The sequence below is a fragment of the Bidens hawaiensis genome, unplaced genomic scaffold, assembly GCF_021521415.1.
Source record: "Bidens hawaiensis isolate Kalapana, Puna unplaced genomic scaffold, B.hawaiensis_p1.1 tig00419396_1, whole genome shotgun sequence".
Lineage (NCBI taxonomy): Eukaryota > Viridiplantae > Streptophyta > Magnoliopsida > Asterales > Asteraceae > Bidens > Bidens hawaiensis.
Window position 1 is genome coordinate 1,828,377 of NW_027504847.1, and position 23,715 is coordinate 1,852,091.

The 23,715-nt window shown below is 33.2% G+C and overlaps 1 protein-coding gene and 1 pseudogene across 2 annotated transcripts; both read left to right on the forward strand.

Annotated features, from left to right (window-relative positions):
• Nucleotides 1-2,612: 2,612 nt before the first annotated feature.
• Nucleotides 2,613-7,970, forward strand: LOC143608615 (ABC transporter G family member 9-like; annotated as a pseudogene). Its single transcript, XR_013149290.1, has 4 exons — nt 2,613-2,821; nt 5,846-6,624; nt 6,710-7,001; nt 7,317-7,970. The product of XR_013149290.1 is annotated as an ABC transporter G family member 9-like (transcript).
• Nucleotides 7,971-17,756: 9,786 nt separating this feature from the next.
• On the forward strand, nt 17,757-21,688 carry LOC143608558 (ABC transporter G family member 9-like). The gene is made up of 4 exons (XM_077083572.1): nt 17,757-18,216; nt 19,372-20,155; nt 20,244-20,566; nt 20,872-21,688. Exons 1-4 carry the CDS (start codon nt 18,124-18,126, stop codon nt 21,523-21,525), a joined length of 1,854 nt encoding a protein of 617 aa, XP_076939687.1. The 5' UTR covers nt 17,757-18,123; the 3' UTR covers nt 21,526-21,688.
• The last annotated feature ends 2,027 nt before the right edge of the window (nt 21,689-23,715 follow it).

The following is a 23,715-nucleotide window of genomic DNA, read 5'->3' on the forward strand; positions in this document are numbered from 1 at the left end:
ATTTGTTGAAAAGGTTAATAAACGAATGGGGATAAAAAATACTTCCATCATCCCATTATAAGTGTCCTATTTTGATTTTTCAAGTTTTTCTTGTTAAATTTTGACCGACAATATTTTTGTTTGTGTTATATAATACTTTATGTAAAATATATGAATGGATTGAGTTTTAAATATATTTTACATTGATATAATTTTTATCAAGTATTATATGACACGAACAAAAATATTTACGGTCAAAGTTGCAAAAGAAAGACTTGAAAAGTCAAACTAAGACACTTATAATGGGACGGATGGAGTAATTGATATATAAATTTATTGAACTTGTTATTAATTTTATGTGTTCTTTTAATAAATGAATAAAGATTAAATAAAAGAAAATTTAGATAATGAGATGGATAGCGAGGTGGTGGTATGAAACAAGGACTATATATTACACATTAGAGGATAAATGAAAGTTTTAGAGTGTGGTTTAAAATCTGATGTGTCATGCTGATGTGTCGGTTTGAAAAAAGGACCATAGCTTACCATTGTAGATGCACTTTGAAAAAAGCTATGACCTATTTTGTTTTCTTTGTATTGTATTTTAATCTAGTTTAATAACCCATTTGTCTTGCTTTTGGGATGTGATTACAACACTTGTGTCAAACCATATTGAAGACTTGTTTTAATGGTCCATAGTGTTATTGGAAGGACGCCATCACTGCGCCAAACCACCAAATCATGTTCAATCTCTTTCACGTACATACATATATAACGCCTATTAGTGTATGTGCATATCTAAATTTATATTATTAACGTTGACGAAGTGTATATATGTGCAAGGCCTTTCTTCACTACTAGAGAACATGTCATTTTCTTACAAACATTTTCTACAAAATTCCCATGACAAGTAATTTCAACATATTTTAAACGAATTTTCAAAAAAAAAAAAAACTCTAATTTTCCTACAATATTGCAACAAAATAGTACCAATAGGGTTTTCATTGGAAAATTGTTACTAACTTTCCAACAAACTTCCAACAAAAAAAAATATATATCAACTATTTCTTTTGTTTTTTATGTTTGTATAAACTAACCCCAAATGAAAAATAAACCAAAAATTAACTTTTGTAGGAAAGTTATAGAAAGTTTGAAACGGTTTATTTTTGTAGCAATTTTGTAATAAAGTTGTTGGAAAACAGTTGAAAACAATATTCAAGCATGTGTTTTTCTAACATCACATTTTTGTTGGAAAATTGTTGGAAAGTGGTTTTTCCAATAGATTTCCTACGAAATCAGTCATAGAAAAATGCCTAACTTTCTAACAGTGGCTTGGTGAGCCTGATACTTCTACAAGGAGAATGTTGAACGACTTCTAAGAGAGTGCTAGAGGCTGAAAGAATAGGCACCTCTTCGACTTCGAGGTCACTATATATGTACCGAGCTCTATCATTTGTTTTGTTTATTTCAATGTATGAAAACTTTGGTAAACTAGTGAAGTATTTGCATGAACATTAGATCTTGGGACGTGACATGCAATCAACCACAACCACCTAAAACAACATAATATTATTCACGTTTCTCTAGTTTCAGCATTAGTGCATTACACGTAACATAATAATAGTTATTAATTGATGGTCTTAAAAGAGAAGTAGAGAACCGCTTTCAAAGAATACCCATAAATAAAGCAAATAACATATCAAGAACGTTTAAATTCCAAATCTCATTAACGTGTTTATGAAAATTGTGTTGTTGTTGTTATTATTTAACAAATTTTTATAATTACCAAGCCAATAAGTTTAAATTATACTAAAATTAGTAGGAAACACAAATGAATCGTTGCGGGAAGAACAAAAAGTCAGAGATATATTGGTAACTAAGATACTGGGCCGTGTTACACACAGGTGAAAAATATTAAAAACGTTATATATATGTAGATATCATAAGAATTTTTTACCTTTGTTCTCTGCAAAACCATAGAATGTAGGGAAATATGTATAAATGACGGAATGAAAACTGTTATACAAATAATTGAATTGTTAAAATAATAGTTATACTTAAAAAGGGAACACAAAATTTGTTATAAATAATTAATTATGGTCAAAATTGATGTTGAAATTATTTGAAAGGAGATGGTTATGATTATATATAGAAAACATTAATTAGTGATGTTAATTCTAAAAAAAATATTAATTAGTGAATTATGTAACAATTCTATTGATGAAAATCGGATGGTTTGGAAGCCTATGTGAACACACTGGTTGAATGATATGTGAATAGTTTGTATTACTTTAATAGTATAGTAAGATTCATAAAAGTCAATGATTATTTCTATAATATTTTCTTTGGCCGATGAGGCTATATTTTAGTGATTTCTCCAAACTAAATCATACATCAGGTATTTTCTTTCTAAATATAACTAGTTGTACGTTTGGAAGAGAGTGACTTGGGTTAAAACTACATATTTCGAAAAAAGTTTATGTAACCAAAGAATATCGAAAAGAAATCGGCAAACAACAACATAAGAAAACAAAGAGAAAAACCTTACTAAAATAAAACAAACACGACACCAAATAATGCTATAAAAAGTTAAAAACCACACCTCTAATGTGAACATCTCTTTTCTTTAACCTTTAATTCCACACATTTAACTATAGATAGCATATATAAACACATTTATAGTCACCTTTACAACTACCTACGTAAATCTTATTATTATATATAGATTTGAAGTGAAAGAGATAGGTTGATGGCAGCACAAATGACGAATATAGAGACACAATATTCACGTGAGCAAACTTTGTCAATCTTTAATAGAGTTGATCGTCCTGTAACATTGAAGGTTTGCTTCTCAACTTTTAATGAATTATTGGTTGCACATAGAAGATACAGCATAAATGATGTCAATAGTCCTGATACGGTCTTGTATTATATTAAAAAGCCGAATGCAAGTCAATTCATCAGGGTACACACTGCTAGAAAATTAGGTATTTGTAAGTATAAATAAGTTTCAATTTTGGATACACCAAAAACAATTGCAAATATAGCGAATGACTTGCCGTCCAAATCAAAACGATTACAAAATTAGAGATATACACCAACTCCAGTGGAAAATTTGCGACTACTTAGAGCATCCACAATGGTGGATGAGTAAAAAACAACCAAACGCAGATTTTCACCCATTACCTTTCAAATTAACACAAAAAATTCTCATTTTTCCTTCAACACTACATCTACTTTTTAACACTCTTATATTTCACATAATTACCTATTTCTATATTTTATTTCTATAAACTTAAATATTTTTATAAACTAAAATACTTTTATAAGTATCTTAATTTTATTTCATATTATTTAAAAATAAAATAAGCTCTAGTAAATAAATTTAAAATAAAAGTAATAAAACTCATATAAATAAAAATTTAAAATTATATAAACAATAAATAAACTAACCACATACAAAGACACAAAAAAAAATTCATTAAATTTTTTTAAAATTACATAAAAAATATTTTTTTTTATTAAAAAAGTTTACCGTTGAAAGTAAAAAAAAGAATTTATTTTTTAATTTAAAAAGAAAGATAATTAAAGTAGGGGGTTGAAATTGTTTTCAAAATTTAAATACAAAATTAATTAAATTTGACCCACTTACCATCTTTACTTGAATCCAGTTTTGTGTATACGTTTTAAATTGAACATCACCTCTAATGTACATTTATCTAGTTCAAAATTCTGAACAATGCCACGTTGAAACTAAACATCATATTAGAGATGTTCTTACTTAAAGTTGGGTGCTAGCTAGCCAATCGTATATTTTACGACTGCTCCATCACATCACATAAAAATGAAAAATAAAAAAATAAGTTGAATATTTATCCACCTTTTTTTTCACAAAGTTGAATATGTGTACCCGGTAATTGGTTTAGCAATTATTAATTATTAATTATTAATTACTTTGTCTAATTTAATGTTGTATCAATCACCAAGTTGAATATTTGTTCTTTTTGATGTTTGTATTGCTGTTTGATCTTTCTTTGCTAGTTATATTATTTTCCGCAAGTAAGTAAATTTGTATAAAGTGCATTTGAGGCCATATGTTAAAAACAATGTCATAGTTAAATCATTTAATTACTTAGGTCATTTCCTCAATATTGGGTCTGCCATATTAAAACAGTGAAACATTTTTACAAGAGTAAAGTATCTTTTTTATCCTTGTGGTTCGTTAAATAATGCGAATTTAGTCTAAAAAGTGTATATTTTGTATATGGGACTATCCATGTTTTCCAATTCTTACCAATTACATTCAAATTACTAACCCCGTTAAATTTAATCGTTAAGTCAGGGGTAGACATGTCTTTTCACTCGATCTTTATTATAATATTTATTTCTGTACACTGTGGTTTGTCCAAATATGCAGTTTTAGTCCAGTAGTTTCAAATTTGCAATTTTCTTTCCTATAGTTTCATTTCACTTGCAATTAAACCTAAATTCACTAATTTCATTTCACTTGCAATTAAACCCATCAGTGTGCCTTCATGTGAGGGGTAACTGTGTTCATTCTTTTTTTTTTCCCTTTTTCCCCAAATACACCCCAGCCCTTCACGTGAGGAGGCTTGCGAATTAGGAATGAGGTTTATTTGGGGAGAAAAACGATAAAACTGATCGTCACGTGAGGGTCACGCAGATGAGTTAACGACTAGACTTAACGAGGTTAATAAATTCGGGTTTAATTGCAAGTGAAATGAAACTACAAGGACGAAAATTGCAAACTTGAAACTATTGGACTAAAATCGCAGATTTTGGACAAAGCACAAGAACGAAAACCGCAGTTCACTGAAATAAGCATTATAATGAAGAAAGAGTGAAAAAACATGTTTACCCTTGACTTAAGGATTAAATTTAACGAGGTTAGTGATTTGGATGTAATTGACAATAACTGGGAAACGTGGATGCCAATATGAAAAAAAAAATTTGGACTAAATTTGCATTATTTGTCAAACCACAATGACAAAAATGACACTTTACTCTTTTCACAATTATTTAACTAGACAAGGTAATAGTTAAATATATTAACATTTTTTAATTTTTATAAAAACAAGTATGGGTCTTTTCCAATGTGGTGTAGTGGTATGAAGTTTGTGTTTCTTGATGAAGACCCAAGTTCAATCCCTACTTACAACATTTTAAGAGGGACATGAGTGACTCAATGAAAAAATGTTGCGATCTTTGTGATCTCCATTTCGATTATGAGGGCGTCCGAGTTTTACCACCAGCGGGCCTTCGGGTGGGTGGGTTTTCCCCCGAACTGGAGATAACTTGGAGACGCTTAAGGGCTCCGTACGACTGGGTTGAGTCAGTTGGCGACTGCCTTTTGTCATTAGGTCATCCCGTACAAAGTAACTAAGCATTCTATGTTTGTTGGTCGTTTAAGAAAAATAAAAACAAGTCTGGTTGGAGACCTTTGACCAAAATCAGGAGCATTTTTTTTGAGACATTTAACCTTAGGCTAGGATCGAACTTGCATGTCTCGTTTAACTATTTCCCCGGCTTGCATTTTGTCCAAGTTACCGTAAATTTACATGACCGGTTAATACCTTGTTAATCAACTAGATCAATTAATTACAACTTGTCACAAAAGTAATCATGAAGGTTAAGATCAATTAATTACAACTTGTTACAAAAGTAATCATGAAGGTTTTAAGTGTACTTTTCTATAATAATACTAATGTTCAATGTCATGGGCATCTAAAATTTCTATTTAGCTTGTGTCTTAGGGGTTGTTTTTTTATCTATTTAACCAACAGTTAAATATTGTCTTTGAATAACGAACTAACTAACACATAACTTTTGGTATGAAATCCAACAGTTTCATGAAGTGGTTACACCATCAAAATTAAGAAACAAACATGGATGAAGAACACATCACTAGAGAAGCTTATATTAAAGGGGATCACAGGCATTGTGTTGCCCGGAGAAATGTTGGCAATGTTAGGTCCATCTGGCTCCGGAAAAACTACACTTTTGACAGCACTAGGTGGCCGATTAAGTGGAAACTCGAGGGGACTATCACCTACAATGGCAAACCATTTTCAAGTGTTATGAAGCGATACATCGGTTTTGTTAGTCAAGATGATGTTTTATACCCTCATTTGACCGTTACCGAGACATTAGTATACACCTCTTTACTTCGGTTGCCTAAGAATCTAACAAGTCAAGAAAAGATCTCACAAGCTGAAGCTGTGATCAATCAACTTAGGTTGACAAGATGCAAAAATATAATTATAGGTGGCCCAAATTTAAGAGGGATATCCGGTGGAGAGCGAAAACTAGTTAGTATTGGGCAAGAAATGCTTATAAATCCTAGTTTGTTGTTCTTGGATGAACCAACGTCGGGGCTTGATTCAACAATTTCTCAAAGGATTGTTTCAACATTATCGGAATTAGCAAGAGGAAGAATTATTGTGATGACAATTCATCAACCGTCAAGTAAGATCTTTTATATGTTTCATAAAGTGTTGTTGCTATCAGAAGGGAATTCGTTATATTTCGGTAAAGGATCAGAAGTTATGGATTATTTTGAAAGTATTGGCTTTTCGCCGTTGGTAGCAATGAATCCTTCAGACTTTTTGCTAGATCTTGCAAATGGTATGTAAGTAGTTGCTTTAATTAAGTGTCATGATCTATTTGGATAATAATTAACTTTGTAAATTTGTGAAACTAAACAAACTAGGGATATCATCAGAGGCTTCAAGTTTTTCAGATCAATATAATATTAAGCAGAAGTTGGCTTTGGCTTACAACACAAATCTTGCTGAGAATCTGAAAGCTGAAGTCTTAGAAGTTGATGATCATGCGAACAATATTTTAGAGAACATAAAACATGAACGATGGACCACAACTTGGTTGCAACAAGTTGTGATTTTGTTTAGAAGAGGTGTCAAGGAACGGAGGCACGATTTCTTTTCTCCATTCAAAATTGGTCAGATTATAGGCAATGTGATATATCTCACTTGCAAGATCAGGTACTATAGTATTTCATCTCACCTATATATAACTAGTGAAATCTGATGTTTATTCCCATCAAATTGATGCGTGTTAGAGCACCACAAATTAAGTGGGTAACATGCGGGTTTTAGAGTAGATTCTAGAGGGCGTGGGCTTGCCTTTAGGGAAAAAATGTTGCACAAAATATTTCATATTTTTGCCACATGCAAAATGCCACTTGTAAAGTAAAAAAAACCCAATATTTATGTTACCAAGTGTCACTTTTCTATGTTGAGAATTGCAATCTAAAATTGAATTCTTTTGACACTCAGGAAAACTTTTCTCATTTGTAGACAGGATTGCTATTCTTTTACACTGTATTTTGGGGCTTTTTCCCTTTATTTCAAGCAATATTCACATTTCCTCAAGAAAGACTAATGCTTGATAAAGAGAGATCTTCAGGAATGTACAGACTTTCATCTTATTTCGTGTCAAGAACATTAGGAGATCTTCCAATGGAGATGGTTCTTCCCACTTTGTTTTGCACAATAACCTACTGGATGGCCGGGCTCAAACCATCAGTTGGAAGTTTCTTATATGCGTTGTTCACGCTTCTCTTAAGTGTGTTTGTCTCAGAAGGGCTTGGACTCGCGCTAGGTGCACTTGTCATGGACCAGAAGTCAGCCACCATTCTAGGGTCTATGATCATGTCATCCTTCACATTAGTGGGAGGATACTATATTCAACATGTGCCTGTTTTTATATCTTGGATAAAATACGTATCGATCAGTCAGCATAGTTACAAGCTCTTGATAGGGTCACAATATAAACATGGCCAGACCTACCAATGTGGTAACCGGACTTGTTTGGTTGAAGATTTTCCTGCCATTAAGAGTGTTGGGCTCGATGGGCAAATGACCGCAGTTGTTGCTTTGGTTATAATGCTTGTATTTTATCGGGTTATTGCTTATTTGGCTCTCATGAGAATTGGCCTGCCTAAAAAATAGGGTATATATATATATATACATATAAAAGCATAACCTGCTAAGGCAATATAAGCGATAACCTAATAAAATAATCATTAACGAACAACGAAGATCACTTGCCCATTTTTAGCTGATCACTTGCCCATTGTTAGTCACGAGTATTCACCCAAACTCAACTAATCACAATGATAACTGATGTCAAGTATTGCACATAATGAATGTTATAAGATAGATTTGTAGAAGCTTGATTTTTGTATTATTTTAATTATCTAGTTGATTCATACTTTTCTTGTTAACCTTTCTATTGTTTGAGGTTGTTTTTTTATCAATGGTTTTTTGATCATTTTTAAAAAAATGGGGACAATGCTAATGGAAAGATCCTATCTTGTTACATAATCAATTAATGGTACAACTTATAATCAGACATATGGTATATCCTACACCCTGATCATATTATGATGGATCCATATTTCAACATTGATCAAATTTCACACACAGAAAATCTATCACAAGAAATCATTTCATTTCCCAAGGAAGAATACCAGAATATATATATGAATCGTTAATATGAGATATTGGTTTCTGTAATCATGCATAAGTAGAGTAGCACCTCTATATATAATTTAATATTCGATAATTTAATAAGCTTGATAAAATTAATAATTTGTCCGGTTCCAACTTAAAACCGGTATAAATATACTAGACACCAATCGAAAAAATAAGAAAATAATTGGTCCCAGCGAAACTATAAATTAATAATTACTATATATTATAAAAATCAAGGATTGTCTAGTAAAAAATGAATCTATAGTCACTTGCTTTTTTGTGAACTTCAAATCTATATTGAGTTCATATATAAATATCCCAATTGCACTCAAGAGTTGAGGCATCATATTCTCATATTGCAACAAAAAGTTGTAAAGAATTGTTGCCGCTTGCAATGCTTCATTCCGCGTGACAGGTTCCAAATAGGTAAAAAGTGAACGAACATGAAAATTTTGAAAGTCAATGCCTTAATTTAAGTGTTGCTCACGAATACAAGCCAACTATCTAAATTAATAATTTATTAATTTATCGACATAATAATATCTCACTATATTAATAAAATATCTTGGTCCCAACATTATTAACTTATATAGAGGTTAACTGTATATCCTTAATAACCCCTTCCTTCCATACTCAATCACATTACACAATAAATGAACACGGGAGATTTATCAAGTTCGACTCTTTCATTGATTAAAAAAAACCTACGGATAATTCTAACTATATGTAACAACGTAAAAATTTCGAGTTCAAAGTATCAACTTTCCAAAGTCTAGGGAATAAAATTGCCAAATTCTAAACTTGAGGGTTAAAAATGAAAAATCTGATTTCTTGTCCTATCGCGCTACGCGATGGACAAAAGGAGAAGCCCATCGCGTACCGCGATGGAGCTTCTGACACGTTGTGACACGTGTGCCACGTTGCACACGGTGGCACTAGGTGCTGCCACGTGGAGCGGCGCCTGCCACGTGTCAACACGTGGCAGGTCTGCGTTGTGAGTCAACAGACCTATATCGCGGTACGCGATAGGTCTGCTCAGGGACCCATCGCGTACCGCGATGGGGTCCAAAATAATGTCTATAAATCGCAGGTCCGGGATTTCAAATTTTCACATCCAAACTCAGCTCTCTTACCTCTCTCTAACTTCTCTCTAAAACCCGGCAATCGTATACTCGATCCACCTCGAAATCCGTGCCATAATTCCTCGTAAAACGTGTCCAGAACCATCGTTGTGTATCAACGTTTCCTTAAAGAGCGTGCCACCTTCCACCCACATACCAAGACGGTGTTTGTTGAAGTGGCGATGAACCTCGATAAGCGTGTCGTCGAGTGTTGAAGTTTGGCGTTATCTTTTGACGACCAAAGAGATCAAGCAGCGTTGGAGTGCTGCTCAAGTCCCTAGAGTTTCGATACGCCACTAAGGTTAGGCGTAATAATGAATACAATATAATTCAATATTATATTCAAGGCTTAAGCCTGAAGTCGAGGTTATACTCGATACCTCGATAAAAGAAAAGAAAACATAATATAGAAATGAATAAAAGAATGAATATTGATTATTGTGATTACATATATATGTGTGTAAGTATATATGTATATATTCTTTGTTATGAAAATATTATTTAATGAATAAAGAGCATTCTTAAATAATAAAAGAAAAAGATTACGTTTCTTAGAGAAGAAGAAACGTCGGGTTTTTATTATAAACTAAAGTTTTATAATTTACTTTTAAACTAAAGGTTTTTAAGTAAAAGAAAATGAACTAAAGGTTCATCGAGGATTGAGATAAGACTAAAGGTCTTAAGCCGGATCGTGTATTCGACTAACAAATATTTATACTCGTACTATAGGTGCGAGATAAATAAGGGAAAGATCTTTGGACGGTGAGTGAAGTCGATCCTAAAGAGACAAGGTGAATACGCCCCCAAACTTTCAAACTTGTTTTTAAATGAGTCAAACTTGTTATATGAAATTGTTTACAAGGAAGTATGTGTTCCTAAAACCGTTATAACTTTGGGTATGAACCTAGCCCTCAGGCTGTGGTATACGTATGTCTGGATCCTTACATAGGTGGTACTATGCGATGTATGGGGATGATCGCACCACCCTTGGTCGTAGGACGCTCTCCTGCAGGGAGTACGACCTTATGTGTATATTTACGGGTACTTAATTAAGTCGAACGCTGCGGTGTTTGCTGAGGTGACCTAGAGTAGAGGCTCTAGTTTATAATGTGTCATTTGACTTTGTTATTCCTAAGCCACGTTGGGCCGAGGCAGTCATAGTCTCGAGGGGTAATAAAGTAAAAGAAATTATTTTGCGTCAGCGTGTTCACCAGCATTCGTTGCTGACGTATTTTCTTACAATTTGCATGTGAACAAGTTTAGCACTTGGAATGACGAAGTGCTTATATATCCGATGGCTCGGATTTTATTTTTGTATAAACATAAATGGTGGTTTGTAAACATAAACAAGTAATCTTTTGTTAACAACTCTAAACGGGTGTTTTATAATCCCGTTTTTGAACGTATATAAAAAAGTTATGTTTTGATCCTTAAAGTTTTATAAGTCTTCCGCAAACTATTGCAACTCTGATTTATTTACAATATTGGTACCAACTGTTGGGTCACGCTCCTAGGCCTAAGATGGGGGTGTGACACTATACGTATTCAAATACTATGTAGACGTACTAATTAATTTAACACGTCTTCGTTTCCGACCCCCAACTCTCTTAAAAACATGGCAACAAGAGAGGCATGATAATAATTTCTAAGCATGTTAGTTATGTGATGGGATACTCATGTCTACACATCATATCTCCTTTATCATGAATTAGATATCAAGCACCATTCTAGGATTAACATGTTATTATTCAATTTGTGAATGCTTCCATGTCTTGAGGTCAGTTCGTTGTGTCAATCACTCAGTATACTTACAAGTAGGGACACAATGTAAGAATGGCTAGACATACGAATGAGGAAATTCGACTTGTTTGTTGAAGGTTTTTCCGTATTGTGAGTCTTTGGCTCGATGGGCAAGTGACCCGTTTTGTTGTTTTGGTTGTTAAGTTGGTAATTTAGCAGTGTTATATATTGTTTATTTTTGCTCTCATAAGGAAAACTTCGAAGTTGAGCAATCGTCCATTTTATCATTTTCTTTGACCCAAATACATATATTTATAAACTCAATCGAATATTAACGAACCGAGTGAGGGAATATGTCGTTAACACATATGTCAATTATCTTGACAACATGATAACGATCAACATCTGTAGACAAACTTAAAACATCATTATAACTACCCAAGGAATGCTAAATGAAAGAATAAAGTTTGTTGAAGTTGAATTTAAAAGTCAAACTTGGTTCCTAAGCACCAAAGAAAAAGCTAGAATGGATTTGAGTGGAAATTGGGCTGTGATAAAGAATGAGCAAAGTAGAGGGCTCTCTACATATATCCAAGGATTCGTTAATAACAAGACAAAATGAGTTAAATGCAAGGAACTAGTCATAAGGCTAGTCTTAAGGGATTGAATCAAGGTTTTACGAATTGAATAACCTTTATGACAATAATATGATAAATGATTATGCATACAGGTTGAAAATGAGTATAAATACATGCCATAACATCCATAACGAGTCAAAAGGCTAGAAATCTGGTCAACATAATGCTAGTCATTAAACAAGCTCGAAAACACGTACAATGACTTGCGTCGCGTATCGTGACGACGAGAAAAAAAAGGGTTCGCATAGCATGACCTACACATTATATGAGATGAACACTAAGATCGTAGCAGTATGCGATGGACACATCATGTAGCCATCGCGATGCGCGACGCATCCATATCAATATTTTGTAATTTGACACATTCGGTCACTGGACTTGGATCTAAATGCCATAAAGGTACACAATACATTAAATGGAACTTGGGATTAAATTTGTAACAACATAAAAGATAATAAAATATCGTGATAATCGTAACAACATAATGATCATAAATATTTAATAAATTCACCGCTTGTAATAATAACTGAAGGTCTGAATTATATCAAAAATTTTAAACAGGTCGGGTTTGAAAAGTGACAAGTGTCACATAAAATTCAGTGAGTTTGTGCATTGAAAGATAGTACAAATAACATAAAAATTAGTACAAAATTGAATAGCAAATATGTGAGGACAAATTTTACAAAAATAGGATTAATGAGTTGTATATGCTAAAAATAACAAAATCCATTAAATAATATATATAATAAAGTTAAAATACAAAGGATAACAAAATTGAGAAGGGTGAGAGTGAATCTAATCCATTGATCTTAGATTTAAATGATGGAGATTAATTTAAGAATAAAATTTGATGAGAAAGACATTAATGTAATAACCCACTTATGATTATTTTCTTTTCCATATGCAATAAACATGTCAATTCTTCTATCATTTTATAATGTCAATAACTTTTTCATACGCCATTTTTTTTATGAAAAAAAAATTCACCATAATTACAAGCGTTTTTTTTATATTTAATATGAATGTCATACGTACATATTGTTATATAAAAATAAAATAAAAAAGTAGTGGGTTTTTTAATATTGTGTTTTTCTATGCATTGTATTATAGATTTTGGTCTTTTCAATTGGTACTTATATTAAAGATAAAAAATAAAATAAAGATTACATCATTGTGTCTTTTTGTTTGTCATTGTGTCTTTGTGCTCAACATTTGTCTTTCTACTTATCATTGTGTTGCAGTCATTGTGTAATACGTTCATGGTCTTTTGTTCGGAATATGACATGTGTGATTCACTTAATTTGAGAAAAATAGTATTACGTTTATTGTGTATTACATTCAAGTCATTGTGTAATTTATAGTTTCAATTGTATTTTACGTTTCAGGTAATTTTTGTTTACTTTTGTATAATAACTCAACCCATAATATATATATATATATATATATATATATATATATATATATATATATAACGAAATCTAAACGTTCTCTGGTTGCTTCCTTCATTCTCTTAAGCCACTAGTTTGCATTATTTGTAATTGAAGGTTTCTCTTGCATTTAACTCGAATTCACGAGTACGGGTCTCACCAAACCCATATACCCCTTAAACGAGTTATAACATCTCATCAAATTAAATTAATCTTATCAAATATTTGATATGGAAATCCTATAAAGTTGGGATATAGTAAAAATTAATACATGATTTAAAAAAAATATATATTATTTATAATTAATAAACAATTTTATAGTAAAAAAATAAGCAGGTCATAAGTCTCACCAAACCCAAATAGCTTTTAAACCGGGTTATGACATCTCATTTATTTATGAAACTCTTTTATCATCAATAAGTATATTATTAACTTTGGTACAATAAATAAAATTAAAATCCAAAAAATATTTCTATAAACGAATAATGTAAAACAACCTCCGTAATACGGGAAGATAAAAGCTAGTGTGTATATATATATACAAAGAACTTTTATAATTGACGACTCACACCCTTGTGTACTTACTATTTCCAAACCACTCCAAAAAAAAATGTACACCCAAAAGAGACGTGCTATCTTATAAAATATACGTCTTTCACTTTGTATAAAATTTATATTTATAGTAATTTTCGAAAATTTTCCCGCAAAGGCGTACTTGAAAAAAAAAAATCTTTTGTTAATGTGGTTTCTTACCCGTAGTTAAAATACAACAATTTATTATTTCTAATTCTTTTTATCTAAAATATAATTTCTTATCTTATAACGTAATATATAATTTTAATATAAGATCTATTCCGTTTATTCTTCTATATATATATTTTTTAAATTGAGTTATCCACAAAATCAAGTATTTTTATCTCACAATATTTATAAGATCTCATATATATAACTAGTGATTTACCTACGCGTTGCATATCGAAATCAGTTGGTAAATCTCGAGCGTTGTAGCGGCGAGTTAACGTAAATTTAATTGGTATTGACTACGTTCATTACGTTAACAGAACTAAACCTAAAAATAAATTTGTCAAATTATCATATTTATAATAAAAAACAAACAAAAAAAAGTAGTGGCACTCGTATAGCGAATTATAAAAAGAAATAAACATATTATTCAGTTAGTAAAACCCGGACGCTGGTAAAATCCGAGTGTTGTCGGTTCTGGGCGTTGAGGCGATGAGTATATGTGAGTTCGGTCGTCATGTTCGTTACGGTCTTGTTTGTAAGGCCCCGTTACCGGTAGCCCTACTTTCATGTTGGATTTACTCATAAACACAGTTCTAAATATCAGAGTTAATTAAAACATTTACGCGGAATATAAAACTTTCATAAAACATTACATAATTCATAACTTGTCTCAAAACATCATTTGTCTTTCAACATTAAAGCATTAAAATTAAAACATCATAAGTCTTCAGATGCCAGACTCTTATTCATTGCCACGTGTCTCCTCAAGCGAGCTGCCTCATTCTACTCACCTGCGTGCATACTAAAAGTCAGCTACGCTGAGTGAGTTCTAGTTAATCATACACTATACAATATACATAAACTTATATTCTTTCATTCATACTTTCATACTTTCATTCTTTCTTTTGTATTAACTTACCTTCATATCTTACGTTATAAAGAGCATTACGCCCTACATTCCTCGAGTATTATTAGGGCTCGGTACCCTCCTTCCTCGAGTATTATTAGGGCTCGGTACCCTCTTTCCACGAGTATTATTAGGGCTCGGTTTCCCTCTTTCCACGAGTATTATTAGGGCTCGGTTTCCCTCTTTCCTCGAATATTAGTAGGGTTCGGTTCCCTAGTTCTCGAATATTAGTAGGGTTCGATTCCCTCTTCGTTACCATACAACCATACATCATACCTCGAGTATTATTAGGGCTCGGTACCCTTTTCGTAACCATACAACCATGCAACCGTCATTTCTTTCTTCTATTAACTTTAACATTTTCATACACATAAGCATACATATCATACTTACCTTATACTTAGCGTTACAACTTGACAGTACGTGCAATATCAGAAGATCGTTCACGTACCATCAAGCAATCATTCATACATATCACATCATTCACATAAGGCATACACTTATCTCTTAGGATAAGCGTATTAACAAACATATCGAGTATGCACACAGCCCCGAAAACATAACACATAAATGGGGCTAGAAACTCACCTGAACACGGTTACGTTCACCGTTAATCGTAATCCCTTTCTTCAGTTGTGCACGGCTGACTGTATAACAAGTATACGTATCAATTAACTATCACTTCTTATAATGTATTTCTATCTTTATATGACCCACAACGAACGGGGGTCCGGGGGCAGCGCCCCTGGCAGCGGGGTCTAGGGGCGGCAGCCCCTAGCAGGGTCCAAGGGGCAGAGCCCCTGGCTGGGGTCGAGCTGACACATTTTTATTTCCATTAACTGTCTTAACACATTTTTCATTAGATTTTTAGTTTACTTCCTAATCGAACTTGGCTTTAGGCGAAGTTAACCCTCGGGCGAACTTAGCTCTAGGCGAAGTTAACCTTAGGCGAACTTAGCTTTAGGCGAAGTTAACATCAGGCGAACTTGGCCTCAGGCGAAGTTGTCATCAGGCGAACTTGGCCTCATGCGAAGTTGTCATCAGGCGAACTTAGCTTGCAGGCGAAGTTCATCAGGCGAACATAACTTTACAGCGAAGTTGCCATCAGGCGAACTTAGCTTGCAGGCGAAGTTCATCAGGCGAACTTAGCTTGCAGGCGAAGTTCATCGCTTTGAAGGCGAAGTTGCCCAGTTGCAGGCGAAGTTGTCCAGATCAGCCGCTGTTCGGTTTCTGACCAGCATTTCGAGCGATTTTAACACCCTTGCTATGGTTCGACATCACCCCCTACGTTCCCCAACCGTTTCCGGTCGTATATACGCTATAAAGCTCGGATCTTTAAACTTCAAAGATCAAGAATCATACATTTTTGAGCTTGTTTGGATCTTGTTTAACTTGTTATCACAACTAATCTCTCTCTCTTTCTCGGATCTCGCTCGATTCTTCCCTCGGCCGGCCGGCGGGTGCGGTGTGTGGTGTGTGTGTTTTGGAGTGTGTTTAGAAAATAGATGGAATGAAAGATAGTTTGGGGTTTTAGGGGATATTTATATCCCTTAAATCCCATGGACCTAAGGCCCCTTTCTCATTTAACCCATCTCAATTAATCTAAGTCCATGATCCTGCTCCTTACTAAATATTTAAGAATTAATAACGCGAAATCACTAAACATAACTTTCTTTATTCAACATTATAAATTTTAGGATGTTACATTGTTGTAGGTCCCAAAACGACCACACGAACGGTTTTGCGCTTGACACGGTTTTCGAGACGGGTGCGGTAAATCAAACGACTGAACATAAATAAAGATAAAATATAAATGAACGATCTCGTTGTCGGTTAAAAGATTGATAACATTAAACAAAGAACCGACCCACCCAAGGTGAGCTCCCCTTGGGTGGATGATTTACACCTTACATAACACACACATAAAAGACTACAAAATGTTGAATTTATAGCCTAATACATATTCTAAAAGCTTTCCCATTGAAGTTAAACGCGCGCCGAAGCTCTCGTTTTGTGTCCGGATTCTTTGTCGGCTTTAATTATTCACTTGACCATTAATATGTAACGGGTTTCGTAATTTGATATCGCAAGTCACACTTTTTGGCCTTACACTTGTAACTAAAAAAATCGTTTGGCTAAGTTCGTTACAAAAAAAAGCTTAAAACGTGATGTGAACCAATGTGGTGACGTCGGCCGATAAAACTCGGTCGTTGGTCAAATCTAGCGTTGTCGGTTTCAGGTATTGAGACGGTTAGCTTACACGAAGTCGGTCGGTTTATGTGACGTTCATCACGGTGTCGAAACTAAAGCATAGAAAAGAAAAAAAAAGGTGTTTGATCAATTTTTGTTACGTTCTTTACGATATCAGAATTAAAAACAAAAACACATTAAGAAAAAAAATTGCATAAACCAATATGACGCCGCCAATTAACTCAATTAGAATTTAGCGCCATCAAAGTTATTATTTATTTTTTTGTTAGATAATAGATAATGCCAACTTAGTTTAAAAAATTGTATTGTAATGTAGACTAATTAGTTATTACAAGATAGCATGATAAAGTAAATCATAAATAAATTATTTACTTTTTTTAATATAACATTTAGTTGTAAGTTTGAAGTCTTGGGATGGTGGCCCAGTAAGAAAGAAACTTTTAAGTTCTTTTGTTTAAATACCAGAAGCTTTCAAAAAATAATTTAAGTTGTAAGTTTGTATTCAGCGAACTTGGGCTACAAATCTCGGTTAAACCACCATCTATATCGAAAAAGTTTTTGTAACCGAACAAATGAGGTGTGAATGCTAGAAAGATACATATTGGAAATTGGTGAAAAAAGGTAAGAAAACAAGGAGAAAAAAACTCGTAACATAAATAAAAAAACACGACACGAAATGCTATAGAAAGGATATAACAAGCACACCTCTATTGCGTGACATCTCTTTTCTATCACCTTTAATTCCACATTTTACTATATAAACACACATTTATAGTCACCTAAACAACTACTTACATACATCTGATTATTATATAGATTTGAACCGAAAGAGATAGATTGATGTCGGCACCGATGACTGACATAGAGGCACAATATTCATGTGAGCAAATTACATCAATCTTCAACAAAGTTGATCGTCCGGTAACATTAAAGGTTTGTTCTTTAACTTTTAATGAATTATTGGTAGCACATAGAAGATACGACATGAATCTAATTGTTTTATTTGAACATCTAATTATTTCTAGTTTTGTAAATAACATCATGTAGAAATTGCTCAATTGCTTCTTATGTATTACTAGACGAGTCCACGACATAGCGAGTTTGGCTTTCATAGGCCGAAATGATGTCAATGATCCTAATCCGGTCTAGTAATATTCCATTTAAAAGTTAAATGCAAACCAATTCAGGGTATACTGTTAAAATTTAAATCATGCATTTGCGATTGAAAATAAGTTTCAGAAACTTGGCGACATAAAGTCAGTTGTAAATATAGTGAATGATGTGCCGTCAAATTCAAAACGATCGCAAAGTTAGAGATCTACACCAACTCGGATGCAAAATTTGTAAGCCAGCCGCAAATTTACGACATCTTTATCAAATCACATAAAAATGAAAAAAAATAACTAAGTTGCATATCTATCAATTATTTTGTCACAAAACTGAATGTGTACCCTGAATTGGTTTGCAATTATTTATCAGTTATTTTGTCACAAAGTTGAATATTGTTTTTTTGATGTTAGGATTATTGTTTGATCTTTCTTTGCTAGTTATATATTTTCCACAAGTAAATTTGTATAAAGTGTAGTTGAGGTCATATGTGAGAAACAGCTGTGTTTTGTAAAATCATTAAAGTCCTTTATTGTGTCATATTAAGAACATTTACTCAATAAGTAAACTAAACAAAGTAATAAAGAAATCAACTTTTTAAATAAAAATAAGTCTGGTTAAGGACCTTTGACGAAAATCAAGAACCTTTTTGAGATATTCAAGCTTATGCTGAGCATCGAACGATCTAATTTAACTAGTGTTGCGGGTTGTGTTTCGTCCTTGATACTGTAAAATTTACTGGCCAGCCAATACCTTATTAATCAATGAGATCAATCAATTACAACTTGTTACATAAGTAATCATGAAGGTTTTAATTATGCTTTTCTATAATAATAATTATCTTCAATGTCAAGAGCATCTAAAATTTCTGTTTAGTTTGTGGTTAGGGGTTTTTTTCTATCTACTTCCAAATCAACAGTTAAAAATTGTGTTTGAATAATTAACTAACTAACACATAACTTTTGGTATGAAATCCAACAGTTTCATGAAGTGGTTTACACCATCACAATTAAGAAACAAAGCTGGATGAAGAACACAACACTAGAGAAGCCTATATTAAAAGGGTTCACAGGCAAGGTGTTGCCCGGAGAAATGTTGGCAATGTTAGGTCCATCTGGCTCCGGAAAAACTACACTTTTAACAGCACTAGGTGGCCGACTAAGTGGCAGACTCGAGGGGACTGTAGCCTACAATTGCAAACCATTTTCAAGTATTATGAAGCGATACATCGGTTTTGTAACTCAAGATGATGTTTTATACCCTCATTTGACCGTTACCGAAACCCTAGTATTTACCTCTTTACTCCGGTTGCCTAAAAATCTTACAAGTCAAGAAAAGATCTCACATGCGGAAGCTGTGATTACTCAACTTAGGTTGACAAGATGCAAAAATATAATCATAGGTGGCCCACATTTAAGAGGGATATCTGGTGGAGAGCGAAAACGAGTTAGTATTGGCCAAGAAATGCTTATAAATCCTAGTTTATTGTTTTTGGATGAACCAACTTCGGGGCTAGATTCAACGACGGCTCAAAGGATTGTTTCAACAATATGGGAATTAGCAAGAGGAGGAAGAACTATTGTGATGACAATTCATCAACCATCAAGTAAGATCTTCTACATGTTTCATAAAGTGTTGTTGCTATCAGAAGGGAATTCGTTGTTTTTCGGGAAAGGCTCAGAAGTTATGAATTATTTTGAAAGTATCGGCTTTTCACCATCAGTTGCCATGAATCCTTCCGACTTTTTGCTAGATCTTGCTAATGGTATGTAAGTAGCTGTTTAATTTAGTGCCATGATCTATTTGCATAATAACTAACTTTGTGAATTTGTTGAAATTTACAAACAAACTAGGGATATCATCAGAGGATTCAAGTTTTTCAGATCAATTTGATCTTAGGCAGAAGTTGGCTTTGGCTTATAACACAAATCTTGCTGAGAATCTGAAAGCTGAAGTATTAGAAGTTGATGATCACGTGAACAATATTTTAGAGGACATTAAAGATGAACGATGGACCACAACTTGGTCGCAACAAGTTGTGATTTTGTTTAGAAGAGGTGTCAAAGAACGGAGGCATAATTTCTTTTCTCCACTCAAAATTGGTCAGGTTATAGCGATAGCATTTCTTTGCGGTTTTCTATGGTGGCAATGTGATTCATCTCACTTGCACGATCAGGTATAATATTTCATCTCACCTATAACTAGTGGCATATGGTGTTTATCCCCATAAAATCAGTGTGGGTTAGATTACCACAAAGTGGGTCGTATGTGGGTTTTATACTAGATTCTAGAGGGTGTGTGTTCGCCTTTAGAAATAAAATTGCACAAAAATTACATTCATTTGAAGTAAAAAATGCCACTTTTATTTAAGTAAAAAAAAAACCCCAATATTTATGTAACAAAGTGTCACTTTTCTTGTAGTGAATTGCAATCTAACATTGAATCTTTTGATACTTTGCAAATTTTTTTTATCATTTGTAGACAGGATTGCTATTCTTTTACACTGGATTTTGGGGCTTTTTTCCTTTATTTCAAGCAATATTCACATTTCCTCAAGAAAGACCAATGCTTGACAAAGAAAGAACTTCAGGAATGTACAAACTTTCATCTTATTTCGTGTCAAGAACATTAGGAGATCTTCCATTAGAGATGGTTCTTCCCACTTTGTTTTGCACAATAACCTATTGGATGGCCGGGCTCAAACCATCAGTTGGAAGTTTCTTATATACGTTGTTCACGCTTCTCTTAGTTGTCTTGGTCTCAGAAGGGCTCGGACTTGCGCTAGGTGCACTGGTCATGGACCAAAAGTCAGCCACCGTTCTAGGGTCTGTGATCATGTCATCTTTCACATTAGCAGGAGGATACTATATTCAACATGTGCCTGTTTTTATATCTTGGATCAAATACGTATCGATCAGTCAACATAATTACAAGCTCTTGATAGGGTCACAGTATAAACATGGCCAGACCTACCAATGTGGTAACCGGACTTGTTTGGTTGAAGATTTTCCTACCATTAAGAATGTTGGGCTCGATGGGCAAATGACCGCAGTTGTTGCTTTGGTTATAATGCTTGTACTTTATCGGGTTATTGCTTATTTGGCTCTCATGAGAATTGGCCTGCCTAAAAAATAGTGTATAGAATTATGGAATTAAAGAAACAAAATTTCCAACTTTAAGAATGATATATAAAAGCATAACCTGCTTTTTAAGCATGCTTCTCAAGAGCAACAATATAAGCAATAAGGGTACCTGATAAATTAATTATCGGCAATTAACAACGAAGATCACTTGCCCGTTGTTAGCCAGTAATATTCAGCCAAACTCCAGTAATCACATTGGTAATCGGCGTAAGTATTTACATTAATGAAAGTTACAAGATAGATATGTAGAAGTTTGATATATGTATTAGTTTCTCGATTTAATTAAAACTTTTCTTGTTAACGTTTTTATCGTTTGAGTTATCAGTAAACTTTTTTATCAGTTTGAGTAAATGGGGATAATGTTAATGAAACAGATGGTATCTTGTTTCATAATCAATGGCAAAATTATCTTAAGACATTGGATATGAGAATGCCAAATAAGAGTGAATGAAAAAAGATTAAGGGGGCTAGCAGAGGGGTTGGGAAAAACAATATTTTTGTACTTTAAAAACCGAGCAGCCTACAATCACAAGTTTCGGTGATCCAGGAATGTTACAAAACTGATCGTATGAAAACGGACGATAGTTCCTATATGCATTATATGGAGCATTAGGGTTTGATCGATCGGCTGTTTTGTGAAAATTCCCAGGTTTGAAACTGTTAACCTTTTGGCTCGTACAATACGAACAACACCGATAATTTTGTGGTAACTCACCACAATTGTTTCAGTATTATTAAAGTATTATTAAGAACAAAAATCACATATTACAATTACCCAAGACCCTCTATTTATGCTAGACTATACTAATCCAACTCTACTTATCTCAATTATAATCTAATACTAACATTTTGTCTACATTTATGTTACGATAATAGAATAATAGATAATAATAGCGTGTGAGGACTATAGGATAATTGTTTATGTGTTCTCACTTCTCACTCTAGATTTCTTTCTCTCACTAAATTGGGTCATAACTGTAAAATCGATCATAACAATTTAAATCAAACTAGATAACTCTAAGCATTCAAAATACTAATTAATTAAAATGGCACTTAACCCCTTCAACTTTTTTTAACTCGTTCAAGATTAACTTTCAACAAAAAAACGACCACCAGGTGCTAGGTGCTGATCAGAATTGAGTGTCCGTCGAAAGGCTGAGTATTGAACCACCGTTCAATACACGGAAGGATACTAGGATATAAAGAATCTTCAATATGAGATACGGGTTCCTCTAATATGCATAAGTACACCTATTTCCTTCAACAGTTCGGTATATACAACAATAGTTGTTCACGAGAGATTTAACAAACAACTTCGACTCTTTCGTTGATTAAAAAAACCTACTGATAATTCTAACCATTCAAATTCAAATACTCAATAAACATGCTAATAAATATACTAATAAACGACACATTTTTGTTTCCATCCCTAACCCTCTTGATGACTATTTCATGATTAAAGTCCAGTATTTCTTAGTTGTCACATTAATTTTCTTAATTGTCCATATTCAATATTTTAGCTGTTACTGTTGGTATTAAGAGCAGATTAAAGGTAGAGGATGATAATAAGCAAGGAAATCACCGATCAATTTTATTGAATAATCTGAAGTACACGCACATGAATTCTAGGGTTACAATATAAATAAACAAAAACAATCAACAGAAGTCTAAGGAACAACGTTCACATCCCTGGAGACTAGGACAAGTCAACAACAGTATATCCACTTATTCAAACAAATAACATATGCATAAAAGAAAATAAAAAACATGCATGGCTTAAGAAAAATAATCCTTTCTAGACTGTTTTGGGTCATCATTCAATAGTTACGGAGTACTTACGGTGACAAATTGCTAAAATTTCCTATAAAAGGACTATGATGTATTAATTTTCCTCAATCAAGAATAATATGTCATTTTATCTTGAACTGTATTTATCTCTTGTAATTTTCAAATTTTTTTGTCACCAAGAAAAGAAGATCGAAAATCGTGGGCTACCATCATTAAAGATATGGCAACAAGAGAGGCATGATAACAATTTCTAAGCATGTTAGTTATGTCATGGAAAACATGTCTCCTTTATCATGAACTATAAATCAAGCACAATTCTAAGATTAACATGCTATCACTCACATTAGCATACTTACAAGTAGGGCCAAAATGTGAATACTACATTCAACATGTG

What these genes read in the sequence shown, in the direction of transcription:
- LOC143608558 (XM_077083572.1), top strand. Translation starts at nt 18,124, where the DNA reads ATGTCGGCACCGATGACTGACATAGAGGCACAATATTCATGTGAGCAA. An exon ending in ATCGTCCGGTAACATTAAAG is followed by an intron (nt 18,217 to 19,371) that starts GTTTGTTCTTTA and finishes GAAATCCAACAG; the next exon opens with TTTCATGAAGTGGTTTACAC. An exon ending in CATCTCACTTGCACGATCAG is followed by an intron (nt 20,567 to 20,871) that starts GTATAATATTTC and finishes TATCATTTGTAG; the next exon opens with ACAGGATTGCTATTCTTTTA.